The sequence below is a fragment of the Peromyscus maniculatus genome, chromosome 8, assembly GCF_049852395.1.
Source record: "Peromyscus maniculatus bairdii isolate BWxNUB_F1_BW_parent chromosome 8, HU_Pman_BW_mat_3.1, whole genome shotgun sequence".
Lineage (NCBI taxonomy): Eukaryota > Metazoa > Chordata > Mammalia > Rodentia > Cricetidae > Peromyscus > Peromyscus maniculatus.
Window position 1 is genome coordinate 85,250,650 of NC_134859.1, and position 14,624 is coordinate 85,265,273.

Here is a 14,624-nt window from a genome sequence, read left to right on the forward strand (position 1 = left end):
AAATTTTTATGTGTTTATATGAGTGGGTGCCCGTAGGGGTCAGGAGATGGTGTCAGATTCCCTAGAACTTTCAACCTCCAGACATGAGTGCTGGGAACTGCACTCAAGTTTTGTGTAAGAACAGCACAAGTTCTTAACTACTGAACAATTTCTCCAGCCCTTTAGGGTGTTTGTTTTGGGAATTTTGTTTTGTTTTGTTTGAGGTAAACATTTGTAATCCCAGCACTTGGGGAGGCTGTTCAGTGGAATCAAGAGTTCCAGGTTAGCCTGGGATAATATGTCTTCGGAAAAACAAAACAGAAAAGGGGATTTGGATAAGTACACAAATAGATTGGTAACCATAAAATGTTATTGCTCCAAAGTTCTGTCCAAATTCATTATTATCATAGAGTTTTATGTATAAGCTTTTACTGAAATTTGGAAACTATACATAATTTTGTTCATTTGTTTGTGTTTTGAGACACATTGTAACCCTGGGTGATCTGGAACTTACTAAGTATACCAGGCTGGTCTGAAACTAACAGGATCCCAACTTCCTCTGCCTCTTAGTTGCTGGTATTAAAGACATGCCCAGCAAAACTCCATTAATGAAAATGTTGATGATATCTAATCATGGAAATTCAATGGATGATATGTACACTGGTGATTTAATCATGATGTGTTTATATAGTTCCAAGATTTGTAGCACCATTGCTTGTCTTTTTGCATTGTGTGTGTCTTCATACTCTTGCCACACTACATGTGAAAGGTCAAGGCAAGTTGTCGGAGTGGTTCTCTTTTTCTATCATGTGGATTCCAAAATTGAACTCAGGTTGTTATGCTTGGTGGCAAGGTTCTTTATCTTCTGAGACATCTCCCAACCCCTTTCCTAGGCTTTCATAACTATTAGTAAGCTGTTCGTCTCTGTGCTTGTATTTATCCTCAGCTGAAACATGGCCAGTAAAGTTCTCTTTATTCATTTTATACCAACATAAAACAGTATTTGTCTATATAAGAGTTGGTTCTAGTATTAACAAGGTCCTTATTTCTTACTGCATAAATACTTGCATGAACTACCACCTGCCATGATTCTTTTTATAGTGCATTCTAACATTTTTGTTTCTTTATTTCTCATGTTCCTTCCTTTTTTTCTGTTTTAATTCATTATTCTTCCATTTACTCACTACTTACTCCTCCTTTGTATTTTTTCAGTCTACCTCACTGGCAGGATTGCCATGAATTGTGGAGTAAGAAACGTCGACGCCAGCGACAGAGTGGTATTGTAATAGAAGAGCCACCTCCATCCAAAGCTTCTCGAAAAGAAACTACTACCTCAGGGACAACAGCAGAGCCTGTGAAAAACAGTAGCCCAGCACCACCTCAGCCTGCTCCTGTCAAGGCAGAGCCTGGTCCTGGGGATGCAGTAGGTCAGTGCTGGGATGGAGCCTTTTACTTCTATTAAGTGCGCTTGTGTGTTCTTGAGGGTAGAATGTATATATGTTCATATCTCTGTGGAATATTAGGAGAGAGACTGTTGTCCTCATTTCTGAGAAGATAAAACCTTATTTTCTATACATGGTTCAGAAAGTTTACAGTACAGTATTTTCATTCCTTGAAATAAGGAATACTATATTTCTTTTAGATTTTGTGTGTGGCAGAATCCAATCAATTAAATAAGTAAAATTTAAGGGTGTTTGTTTGTGACTTTTTTTTTTATTTGTTCATTTTATTTACATACATGGGTATTTTGTTAGCATGCACATCTGTGCACTGTTTGTGCTTGATGCTAGCAGAGGCCAGAAGAGGATGTCAAATCTCCTGGGATTGGAGTTAGAGGTACTTGTGACCTGGCATATGGGTACTGGGAATCGAACCCAAGTTTTCTGGATAAGCAACCAATGATCTTAACTACTGAGCCAGCTCTCTAGCCCTTGCTTTGCTCATGGCTTTTTGACAGTAATTTAGAGTTAGTTATGTTAGATTTGAAAAGGCTTTGGAACCCAGTCTTGTCCAATCACAATTGTGAAATGTAGTTGGTCTTGTAGACTATTACTGTTATACTAAAACTGTCAAAATAACCATTATGACAAATAATTTCTCCTATAATATCACAGCTTTTTTTAAACTGCCTATCTTTTTCATTTTCTCTTCTATATCAACCCAGTGGCTTTGAAATTAGGATCTTCCTGCCTCAGCCTTGAAAGTAGCTGAGACTACAATATTATTTTTAACATTTGGTACACATTAAAATCATCCAGTAAACTTTAAAGTAAAATAACCTCAGATCAATGTGGCGGCAAATAACTGCAACCCAGCACTGGGGGGGTGGAGTCAGGAGGATCAGAAATTCAAGGTTATCTACCACTACACACCAACTTTGAGGCCAGCCCAGCATACAGGAGATAAATCATCCTTGAATAAATGCCAAATTTCTTGGCACATTAGGTACCCGAGTTCTTAAATCCATCCTAACAGTTTTTACATATGATATTGGTTGAAAATCACTGACCTAAAAGAATATAAATAAAATATAGTCACTTTTATATATAATGCAGACATGCTTTAGTTTATTTATTTTAATTTTTATTTTGTTGGAGATAGTGCATAATTTATGTGGGGTTCTGGGGACAACTGGTGAGTGTTGGTTCTCTCCACTGCATGGGTCCTGGGTTTTATACAGTTGACATGCTTGGTGGCCAGTGCCTTTTACCTGTTGTGCTATCTCACCAGTCCATGTCCTTGGAATTTTAAACAAATAAAAAATAAACTGTGGTGTACTAATCTAAGATATTAAATTATGAGCCATTCAAACTGAAACTACACCTTTGGATATTATAAATTGCTTTTTGTCAGTTGAAGAAGGCAAAGGGCCTTTCCTTTCCTTTCCTTGTCATCTTATATTGGCTGCACTCTCATCCCACAGGCCTTGGTGACATCACACAGCAGCTGAATCAAAGTGAACTGGCAGTGTTATTAAACCTGCTACAGAGCCAAACTGACCTGAGCATCCCTCAGATGGCACAGCTGCTTAATATCCACTCCAACCCAGAGATGCAACAGCAGCTGGAAGCCTTGAATCAATCTATTAGTGCACTGACTGAAGCCAGTTCTCAGCAGCAGGACTCAGAACCCATAGCTCCAGAGGAATCATTGAAGGAGGTACCCTCTGTCTCAGTGGTCGTGCCTTCAGCAGAACAGACAACTCCTGAAGCTTCAAACACGCCAGCTGACATGCAGAATATGTTGGCAGTTCTCTTGAGTCAGCTGATGAAAACCCAAGAGCCAGCAGGTAACCTGGAAGAAAACACCAGTGACAAGAATAGTGGGCCACAGGGGTCCCGAAGAACTCCTACAATGCCACAGGAGGAGGCAGCAGGTAAACAGACCAGTCATGAATCTCATTGAGCTCAGGTGCTGTTGATCCTCTTAAAAATCTCTTAATGTTTTCTTTTTTACATCATTGGTCTCAGTTTCAGTTTTCTGTGATCTAGTCTACAGGAGAACATAGCACCAAATGATGTATTTCTTGTCCAGCTTTTTCATTTAAGTCTCAAAGCACCTTTCATATACTGATAATTTTTCCACTTATGAAGGTACTGGTAAGTAAAGCCCCTGTGTTCTAATCAAGGAAATCAAAGCCATAGGTAGCGAGATATCTTGAACTACTACGTATGTGGTAGCTAGCTAGTCCTAGTAAATGTGACTTTTAAATAAACATCAAATTGTTCTTTACATCTAGTAGGAGTGGATCCTGGATACCAGAATCTTATCTGGAAGATACAGTCAAGAAAGCCCTAATAAAATATCATTTCAGTTCCTGAAAATAATTGGGGAATTGTCCTAAGCAGATAACACCTTACATTTTCTTTCCAAAAAGTAATTGTATACAAAAGTGATTATTTTTAAGTCTGTTTCTGAAAGAACAGTGGAATCAGGAAGTAAGCATTATGAAAAGAAACAACAAAATCTGAAGGGGAAAAAAAAAGTGTGTTACACCTTGTGTCACATGACCACAACCATGCAGTTTATTAGAAGGAAGAACACTGTAAATTCTCTAATCAATTCTCATTCACAATGTTTGCAAAATCTTACTATCTGAAAATGTTTTCAACTCCTTGGAAATTTTCATTGGCCTTGAAGATTCCGGGAAATAAGAAGAGGCACAGAGGCTGAAGAGGTATACTAACTTTGAACTTTAGGGTCCTGCATTTACATCTCTTCTGGGTTGGTAAAGAAAGTATATTTTTTATTTTCACTAGTATAAGGTCAAGTATATAACTTGGTTTTTTTTGTTTGTGAAAATTGTTAAAACTGAAAGACAATAAAATTAACCTTATGTTTTGTGAATAGGAAAACTGCAGCCTAAGAAATTTAAGTAAAGTCTATGCTCTGCCGAATATTGGCAGACAAAGCTAGAACTTGTACACACACACACATCTTGATTCACTTTGGTCTTCTCTATGATGATTCCCAATTGTTTTTAAAGACAGAGTAATGAAGAAGGCTATGTGATGGGACTGGAGAGGTGGTTCAGAGGTTAAGAGCACTGGCTGCTCTTGCAGAGGACCTAGGTTCAATTCCCAGCACCCATTCAGTGACTCACAGCTGCCTGTAACTCCTGTTCCAGAGGATCAGGTGCCCTCTTCTGACCTCCACAGGGACCAGGTACACAAACATACATGCAGACAAAACATTCATGCTATAAAAATAAATATTTAAATTTTAAAAAAGGCTATGTAAATTTAAAGTAGGCTTTTTAATCTCATGTCTCAAGATTCTGATCCTACCCTCAAAAAAAAATTTAAAAATTTCAACTCAAAATCAAAGTATCTGAAAGAACTTGGTCAAATTAAATAACATCCTGATAGAAAAATGTTCACCAAATGACTGAGACAACAAGCTATCAATCACATAAAGGAGTTGAACTGAAAATAAGCCATAACATATAGCTAGATATGGGATATGCTTTTTAGAGAAGAGTGTAAAAATGCCACAACAAAAGATGAATGCAAATGTTGAGTGTGATGTCATGCATTTTTGACTCCAGCACTCAAGAGACAGAAACGGGTAGATTTCTGTAATTTCAAGACCAGCTTGATCATTCTAGGCCAGCCACCTGGTCCAAAAAAAAAAAAAAAAATCCACTATGCTACACAACTAATTATTATAGTCATTCCTGGATTGTCTAGTGTCTCTGCTGACCTCAAAACTTAGATCCTCCTGCCTCATGCCACCACATCCTGGTGCCTCTTACTTTGCCATTTCAGTGTTTATTAGCACTTCTACCAGAGGGCAGACTGTATAAACAAGAAAGGTAATGATATTCGTTTGGTAATTCACTTTTTCTGTACTTGTTAAGAAAGGGTAATGATTGAAGTTATTTTTACATTTATTTACCTCCCTCCATTAGTATGAAACATTGTAGACTGACAACATCAACACTTTAAATCTGAGGACAATACGATTTATATTTTTAGTTTTATTTCTTTAAGAAGCTTTATTAACTTCAGTAGTTCTTTAATGAAAAGTGCTATAACTGGAAGAAACTTAAACTGCAATTTTCACAGTCATGCCTTTTAAAGTTGGTTTGAGTTTTTTTTGTTGGCCCCCCACCCCACCCCCAACTTAAAAAACTTGGCATTTCACTTCCTGAATAGGCTCTAAATACCCTCCCCCCTTTTTAATGTCCTTATAAGGATAGATAAGTAGTGTTGACAGTAAAAGGCTCTGAAATACAGTACATGGTTATAGTTCAGTCACCCTATCCTTTCAGGTTATTCTCCAGATTGTAAATTTTCAGTAGCTGATTTTTTTCTACCTTAAATTCATTTTTCCCTGGTATTCAGATGATCAGCCAGTCAACAAGTAACTTGGAGTTACATATTACAAAGTGAACTTTTCCATTCAAAACTGAAAGGTGATAGATACCCTGCCTCCCCTTACCTGCCCAGCTTGTGTCCCCAAACCCAGAAACTCAAAACTCGGTACCCCATTTGTTACTTCATCTAGCACATGGCCTTATTTCCCACTGCAGAGTGTTAAAATTATATATTGTTTTTAGAGTGCTTTCATCTGCATACTTGGAGAGTGCAAACTTAATTTGCTTATTGTCATTACAAAGTATGCTCTAGATAATTATACTACAGAAATATCAAATTGTAACCAAAATCTGATTTTGGCTTATCTGAGTATTGACAACACATCACTAACTAACAAAATAGAAGAATGACCATTTAGATGTTTTTAAATGTTTCCATAGGAAAAAGAAAAATTGGTCCTTTGGAAGATAAAACCAAAACATTAAACCTTTTCTTTAGCAGGTTGACTTTCAGTCTTGAAGGCATTAATCTTACTATGCTTTTGTCTCAGTAGTTTTATATGGCCTTAAATTCATGTTATTTTATCTCTCATCTGTTGCTTTGGTAAGAATTCGTTGTCAGGCAAATTTAGATAGCAATGAAAAAGCAAAAATTTGGGGACATGGTTCACTTAAAGAGATCTTAGTAATAAAAAATTGAGTTTAGTATTAGTTCAGCATATTCCTGAATAGTCAGTTCTTAACACGGGATTGAACACATTTTATCAGCAGTCATTTCTGCATAACACTGCTAGAATGACTTTTCTTTACCATAGCAGAAAATAACAAAACAAAATAGAAAATTGTAATAGGATTACTAACAGTGTAGTTGGTTAATATCCAACTTGAATATATGGTTATGGGGAGAAATGACTATAAAGTCTGGAGAAGCAAAATGAGTTTTTATACATGTTGAGTTTTTTCTTGATTGCATCTCTCCTGTATATTCTTTTAAGTTGTATTTCAGGTTAATCAGACATTATGTAAATGTGTTAGCCAGGTCTGCAAGTTGTACAGACTGAAAGATTATGTCCTAGAAATGTGATCACAGAATGTATATTGTTCCTTCTCATCTTCCTTCTTTCTGCTTTATTTTCAATAATGTTTTGATCTAACAGCAGAAGGGATGGAGAGGTTGCCAACAACCTGCATATTAGAGCAGTTCTTTAAGGAAGGAAATCGCAGACAAAAAAAATTCAGGACAGTCGTTCGAAACATAACATCTTTTTATACCAGCTGTAAGACCCAGAATGCAACTGTTTTACTTCTAATCACTTGATTATTTTTTTTATAAATTTCAGTTTCCTGATTCCAAGATTTTCTTAATGTATCTGGTTGCTTGTATTGGTATTTATTTATGTTGGGTAGTATGTGTTTGTGTTTATAATCACATGTGATTTTAAGATGGTGTTTAAAAGAAGTAACCCTTCCACAGCATGTCCTCCTCACATTCTTCCACCAGAGAAGAGGCCCCCTGAGCCCCCTGGACCTCCACCGCCGCCACCTCCACCCCCTCTGGTTGAAGGCGATCTTTCCAGCGCCCCCCAGGAGTTGAATCCCGCCGTGACAGCCGCCTTGCTGCAACTTTTATCCCAGCCTGAAGCAGAGCCTCCTGGCCACCTGCCACATGAGCACCAGGCCTTGAGACCAATGGAGTACTCCACCCGATCCCATCCAAACAGGACTTACGGAAACACTGATGGGCCTGAAGCAGGGTTCAGTGCCACTGACACTGATGAACGCAGTTCTGGTCCGGCCTTGACAGAATCTTTGGTTCAGACCCTGGTGAAGAACAGGACCTTCTCAGGCTCTGTGAGCCACCTTGGGGAGTCCAACAGTTACCAGGGCACAGGGTCAGTGCAGTTCCCAGGGGACCAGGACCTTCGTTTTGCCAGGGTCCCCTTAGCATTACACTCAGTGGTTGGGCAACCATTCCTGAAATCTGATGGAAATAGCAACTCTGTGGTACATGCAGAGACCAAATTGCAAAACTATGGGGAGCTGGGACCAGGAGCCACTGGGGCCAACAGCTCAGGAACACCTCTTCAGTGGGGGGGCCCAGCTCAGTCTTCTGCTTATGGAAAACTCTACCGGGGGGCTGCAAGAGTCCCACCACGAGGGGGAAGAGGGAGAGGAGTTCCTTATTAACCCAGAGACATCAATGCCCTGAAAGATTCCTTCCCTATCCATCTTTTCATCTAGTCCTCTGAACCTTTAATGAAATCACTTGCCAGAGCAAGGTAATCATCTGCATTTGACTACTGCAACGCTGTCCGTTGTTTTCCTTGCTCACTTGCTACTAGCAGGCGACTCATAATGATGTTGGCACCAGTTCCTCCTGGATGGGCAATAGCTAGAATATTTACTTCTGCTTTATGTAGGAGCTATAGTAGAAAATATGGAGAAAAAGAGACATTCGGTTGAAAAGTAATTGTTGCATTAGCTTATTGCCTGCACTTGAGCAGAAGAGAGAGAACAGTTTTGTTTTTGATGGCTCTGGAAAGGCTTTGGTTTTTAAAGGTTTTTTTTTGTTTGTTTGTTTCATTGTGTGTGTGTGTGTGTGTGTGTGTGTGGTTTCTTTTGAATTTTTATTTAGTTCCCCACCCCTCTTTAAAGAGAAGCGTGTTCACAAGATCTGAGCTCCTCTTAGGCTTTTGCTAGAAGGGAAACAGTGGCTTTAATGTTTCCTTCCTCTCTTCCATCTCACAGTTTTGCTTCAGTGAGCACTGTCCTTACCCCTGTTGAGCATCTTGTACATACCTTTTCCAAATAAACTGCTCATCCTTAACTTTGCTCAATTTTGACAAAAGTTATGTCCCTCTTCCTGCACATAAAGCAGGCTGTAGAAAGTGGCATTCTTGGGCAAGTAGGTAGACTTTACCCAATCTTTGCTTTTTGCTTGTTACTTTTTCCTCCTCCTTCCTCTCTCTCCTTTTTGTCCCCTCCTTTTTCCTTCCTCTGTGTGCCTACCCCTGTTCTCTCCCTATATCTTTTTGAGGCATTTGTTTGAAAGAAAATAGAGTAGAGATGCCCAAGAACCTGGAAGAATACTTTTCTTTTTTCTTTTTTTTTTTTTCCCAAATAAAGGAAAGGAAATTAAAACTCCTACATTGTTCTCTGTAACTCTTCAATTCTAAAGTTTTTGGTTTTTGTTTTTGTTTTTTAAGCCACATTCTGATGGGGAGGTTGATGTGTAAATGATAGTACATTGCTGCTGAGCTGTGGTTAGAGATGGTACCTCCATATCTAGAGGGGTAATAAGATCAATAAGCATGTTTACATGTATATATTTATGTTTTTAAAAAAAGCCTTTCAAACAGAGCCTTGTGATACTGTCAGAGGAAAATCCTGAAAATACATGGACATGTAACCTAGCTTAGGGTGTATATCTGAAGATATATCAATCCTGATACCTTTAAAGAAAAATGTAAGCAGTTTACCATGAGAAAAGAACAGTATTGACAAATATACATCACAGCGTGTATAGCCTACCATTTCTTGTAGGGATCATTTTGATTGTGGTAAAGGGTATAAAGTATGATTTCCTGACAAGAACTTTGCCTTATCAAAACCAGAAATGGAAGAGAGAAAGGATCTCAGAGTGAGATAACTTGAGAGGCTTCTCATTTTGGCTTCCGTTTCTTCCATCAGCATCTGGAGTATTTTAAAAACATATATGTCATATGATCCGCACAGACTTAGGAGTTTATGAAATATAGGTTAAGCTCCCTTTTACAAAGAAAAGCAAACGTACTTCATCATCTTGGAGAATAGTTTTCAGAACTAAAGTGAAATTTCATGTTTCAATACCAAGTTCTTAAGTTAAAAAATATATTTAGAAAGGTATATTAATTTTTAAAAAATTTAAAGAGGTGAAGGAACCCTCTTCAGCTACATAAACATTAGTTTCCCCTGTTCCTGAAATAGATACCAGTATGTATACTTCTTTATTTTCTGAGTTTTGGTCTGGCTTTGCCATTAGGCCAAACACTAATAGTAAGTGAACCTTCTAGCCATTTGGCTTTGACAGCTTTTTTAATGCCAGGATGTCCGATTAGATATCCTAGGCACATTGAGATGCTATCCATAGATTGCATTAAAGTTTATTTGTACCTTCAGTCTGCTACTGGTTAGTCCTCAGACATGGGCCTTATTTTAGATATTTTATTGTAAGGTATTGGCCCCCAGTCCCCTATTTTTGATTAAAGAAACTGAGCAGGGATACTTTCATAAGTATCTGCTCAGTGAAAAAATTGTTTTCCCATCAAATATGAATAAATTTCTCTATATATTTTCATTGTATTTTGGTTATGGACAGTCATCAATAATGTTTCCCTTTCCCTCTGCCACACTATATTTTTAATTATGCCAAATAGTCTGAATAATTTACGTAAGCTTCCATTTCCCCATCCCTGCTAGGGAAGGGGGTGAGTGTATTTGAATGTATGTATATGTATGGATGATTCCATTTCACCCCCACCTCATTTTGGGAGTCTAGCCTTTTAAAAAATATTTTTATAATTTTGACTACTTCTGAAAGCAGAGGGAAAGAACTCATTTAAATATCCTGAAATCTGTGTGGAGGAAGAAAAGGTATTTGGTCATTTTTCAGCTACATTATCTATAAACATAATGGAAGTAAAAATTTGGCTTAATTTTCAACTCAACTGTTGGAAAAGTAGAAACCTAGTTAATTCCATTAAAAAGTGGTTTGGGTTTTAACTATTATATCATTATTAAATACATTATTTTGAACAGATGAGAAATCTGATTCTGTTCATGAATAGGAGACAAAATGGCTTGACCATTATCATTTTTGTATGCAGTTTTAAAAGATTTGCTTAACCCAGTGTCCTTAGCTTTTTCATCTGTCTATAGGGGTAAGGATTTACAGATGACATAAGATCTATGTACTCAAAACAGGGCAGTTAGCACAAAGTTTGTATGTAAGACTTCTGTTAGTTTATGCCATAATCATCATCCAGTGTGTGTGTGTGTATGTATGTGTGTGTGATATGCATATATAGGTACAGTGCTAAAGTGGTTACCAGCAGGTTTTGAGAGAGAATGGTGCATTGGAAAAGTGTCAGTTGCCACCTCATTCTCCCTGATTCATAGGTTCCTGACACTGTATTCCTTTCTCTCTCTTGTTTTTGACCCCCATTGGGTGTACTTTGTCTATGTACAGATATTTTGTAATATATTAAATTTTTTCTTTCAGTTTATAAAGATGGAAAGTGGAGATTGGAAAATTAAATATTTCCTGTTAATATACCACTTTTGCTCCATTGCATTTACTTCTGATTTCTGTACCCTTTGAGCATATCTAATCATGTTTGAAGGACATTTTTTTTTCCTTTATGTTGTGGGTTCTCAATTTCAGAAATGCTATAGACTCATAAACTACCAAAACAAAACAAAATTTCTCAGGGTTTGGAGAGGTACTTGAGAACACTAGAGCAGAAACTAGAGAATTAAAAATTGAGTTAGGGGAATCCATAAGAACATGATTTTTAAAAGAAAAACATAGAAAACAGATGGATGGTAGTATGAAGCCATCAAGAGTTGAGCTTCATGTACCCTGACTGACTCCTCCTGGCAGGAGAGGTAAGTGGGTTTGAGCTCAACATTCGTCAAAAGAAGCTGGTAAGAAGCTGTTTAGACCCAAAGGATACTCTGAAACCAGGATCCCCACCATTCCACCCAATCTGGTTTCCACAATGTTATAGAAGAGGGTCAACGTGGGGGTTAATATATCCAGCTTTCTTAGAGTTGTTTACAGGTTAAAGTCTGTACTCATAAAATCTTTCCCAACTCTACCAGAGGGGAAAATTGTTTTAGTTCTTCTTATGGTTTAGAACACTAAGGAGTCCTTGACAATATGTGCTGCAGTCTAGCTAGGAAAAAGGCAAATAAAATCCATCAGGAGAAAGGAAGAGGGAAAATGAACTTTGTATGTGGGATGAGCAAGTTGTAGAAGCATAAGAGGCACCCAGGACATGGAAAATGAAGGATTAAAATGTTGCTGAGAGTTGCTGACCTGGGCTAAGTTTCTCTTATGTTTGGTGTCCCTTGACTATAGGCAAAATCATATCCTTTTCACCCTGAAGGAGAATAGAGAGTTCAAGATGGTTCCAGTTTCAAGAATCTTGTTAGGGTCTCTACAGAGACAGTGAATTGGTTTTAGGTCATTATACATTGCATTTTTGTGACTAGATGTGAATTTCAAGGTATCAGAGTGTATTGTTTGCACTTTATAACAGGCTGTCATAATTCTGTGTTTAGAGACTGAGCACTTAACTAGCCTGAACTTTTTTCTTTTCATACACAAAGCCATTTCCATGTAGAAAGCCTTTTCAGTACCCAAATTTCTTTAGCACTCTTTTCCCAGATACACACCCTTACTTTTAAAAAAGGCTAATGCTTATAATAAGTTAACAATGAGTGTTCTTCATTGTAAACTGTTGTTTCTAGATTCCCTCCCCCGCACTCCATTGGATTTTATAAAATTAGTGAGTGACCTCTCCATTCACAGTTTAGTGATTCTGAAGGGCTAGGTGGGATGAGAAGGAGGAGTTCCTTAGTGAAGAAATAGCCAACCATTTCAAGGAGACAGGATTTGGAGTCTTTTAGTTGGCATAAGAGGTAAGGTGAGCATTACTGTCTGGCTAGGTTTTCTCATGTGTGCAAACACCTCCAAGTGTTTCTATAGCCGTTGAAACTCAAGATAAGTAGACGATTCCTCCAGCCCAGGTGGGAAGACCCCTGTGGGAATTTTTGGTGTTCTTTGTCTTATCCCTCCCCACTTTCCTTTTCTTGCTTCCTCCCCTCTTTCTCTTTTCTTTCCTACTCACTGTCCTACTAGGATGATTTCAGTTTAGCATAATTACTGATGACTAACCCTGCTGGGTATTTAGAGTTGTTACTGTTTCATAGTTTTCAAAAGAATTCTCCAGACAATTCAGAGAACAAATATCTGGATCTTTTAACTTGTGGAGTGGGAGATAAAGAGCAAAAAATAACCATACTTTCTCATTGCAGAGGTATGAAAGGAACTTCTGTGTTATGTTTCAGTATTCTTCCTTCCACTCTTTACCTCTTCATCTTTTACCTCATCCTAAAGATGTTACGTTTTTGCTGGTGACATTTCTAGGTTCAGTTGCAGATAATGTATATAGGGAATAAAGCTTGTTGAGAAGGCTATGATACAGAGTAGATGCTCTGGTGATTATCACTAGGCTGCCAAAATGTTTTGACCACTAGGTTGCTCTCCTATCTCTTATCTAAAATTAGTAATCCAGTACTGAGAAAGACTGAAATGGAGTTAGTCTTTCACAATCTTTAAATAGGTAATTATTGGTAAAGCTTTCTTAATATGCAGTCCTCAACTTCCTACTTCTCTGAAGTAAGGATATAGGCATAAAGTTCACTTAGATGTGTCCTTAGGACCTGGAAGTAAATGAAGTTTTTAAATATTTATTTTACTATTTTTCTGTGTGCTCATGCACAATATTGTGTGCACGTGCCCAAGAAGGACAGAAGTGGGTATTCCTAGTTGATAGGATAAAGGAATAAAGAACAATGTGTACCAACTGAACCATCTCTGAGAGAGGCTGTTTGAAGTAGTGTTTTTAAAGGATACAGTGTAGCAGCCAGTGGGGAAATGAAGAACAAAGCCTGAGTCTTGGAGCTCTTTTTCTACCTAAGGGGCTGTCTCAGAACTAGGGTGTCTGTGGGGGAGACTACTGGTGAAGATCACTGTTAGACAACACTTGGCGCCAGGTAATGCTAGTTTGAATTTGTTCAGTTATGGATAAACAGGCTAAATGAAAAAGATTGAACACATGCTTAGGAGCTTGTGCCTCTAAATTTAATTCAGGAACTTCTAACTTGCTTCAGACCAGTATTTGCAACTTCTATTAGGACTCAAAGGCCTTATTTAAAAAAAAAAAAAAGTATAAAGAGATGGTAGAAATAGGGCAGGAAGGGAGAACTTCTGTCTTGGCAATGGTTTGTGAGGAGGGAAAAGTGTGACTGAGCTAGTAAAACTTAGGTGTTTGCTTTAGAGCTTCACTATTTTAGGGTGGTTAATAAAGGGTTTCTCTTGGTCACACTAGTACCTTTAGGCTTAGAGAGTGGGCCTAGAACCTCCAAACTATTAAGTAGCTTAAAGGCATTTCTTCAGGGTGTCTAAAGAACATCAGTAAAAATAAATACATAATTTTTTGGTTTTTTGTTTTTGAGACAGGGTCTTACCATATAACCCTGGCTGGCCTGACACTTAGTCAAGTCTGGCCTCAAATTCACAGAAATCCACCTACCTCTGCCTCTAGAATCCAAGGATTAAAGGCACATGACAGCATGCATGCCCTATAAACAAAAGTATTAAGCAAAGAAGTAATATGTGATATTTGCATAGCAATGCTGTCTGTATGGTTCAAAAGTAATTCAGGAATAAGGGGTAATGTGCTAGAAGTTAGAAATTATTTTTATTTTCTAAGTGTGTGTGTGTGTGTGTGTGTGTGTGTGTGTGTGTGTGTGTGTGTGTGTGTGTGTTTGAGACAGAGGGTCTCTATGTAGTCCTGCCTGTCTTGGTTGTAGACCTCACAGAGCTCAGCTTGCCTCTGCCTCCAGACAGCTGGAATTGAAGGCATGTGCCACCACACCTTGCTCAAGTTTTAAGATTGCAAATGGTTTTATATAGTTTATGTCAACCTTCAAATTGCTCATCTTCCCTTTGTTTTAGATGAGCCGTGCATAGAAGAGCAGAATATGTGAATTAAGAGTC

At 38.0% G+C, this 14,624-nt stretch overlaps 1 protein-coding gene across 28 annotated transcripts in view; it reads left to right on the forward strand.

Annotated features, from left to right (window-relative positions):
• The window catches only part of Cdk12 (cyclin dependent kinase 12), a 110,581-nt gene that overhangs the window by 45,506 nt on the left and 50,451 nt on the right, over nucleotides 1–14,624 (forward strand). For 12 of the 28 annotated variants that reach the window (XM_076543313.1, XM_076543315.1, XM_042282734.2 and 9 more), the window contains exons 12-14: nucleotides 1,192–1,406; nucleotides 2,903–3,355; nucleotides 7,272–7,689. In XM_076543313.1, the coding sequence (XP_076399428.1) occupies nucleotides 1,192–1,406; nucleotides 2,903–3,355; nucleotides 7,272–7,689 (1,086 nt within the window). Of the gene's footprint in view, nucleotides 1–1,191; nucleotides 1,407–2,902; nucleotides 3,356–7,271; nucleotides 11,111–14,624 lie in introns of those variants that run through there. The other 16 variants (XM_076543323.1, XM_076543325.1, XM_042282744.2 and 13 more) reach the window with 4 other exon arrangements.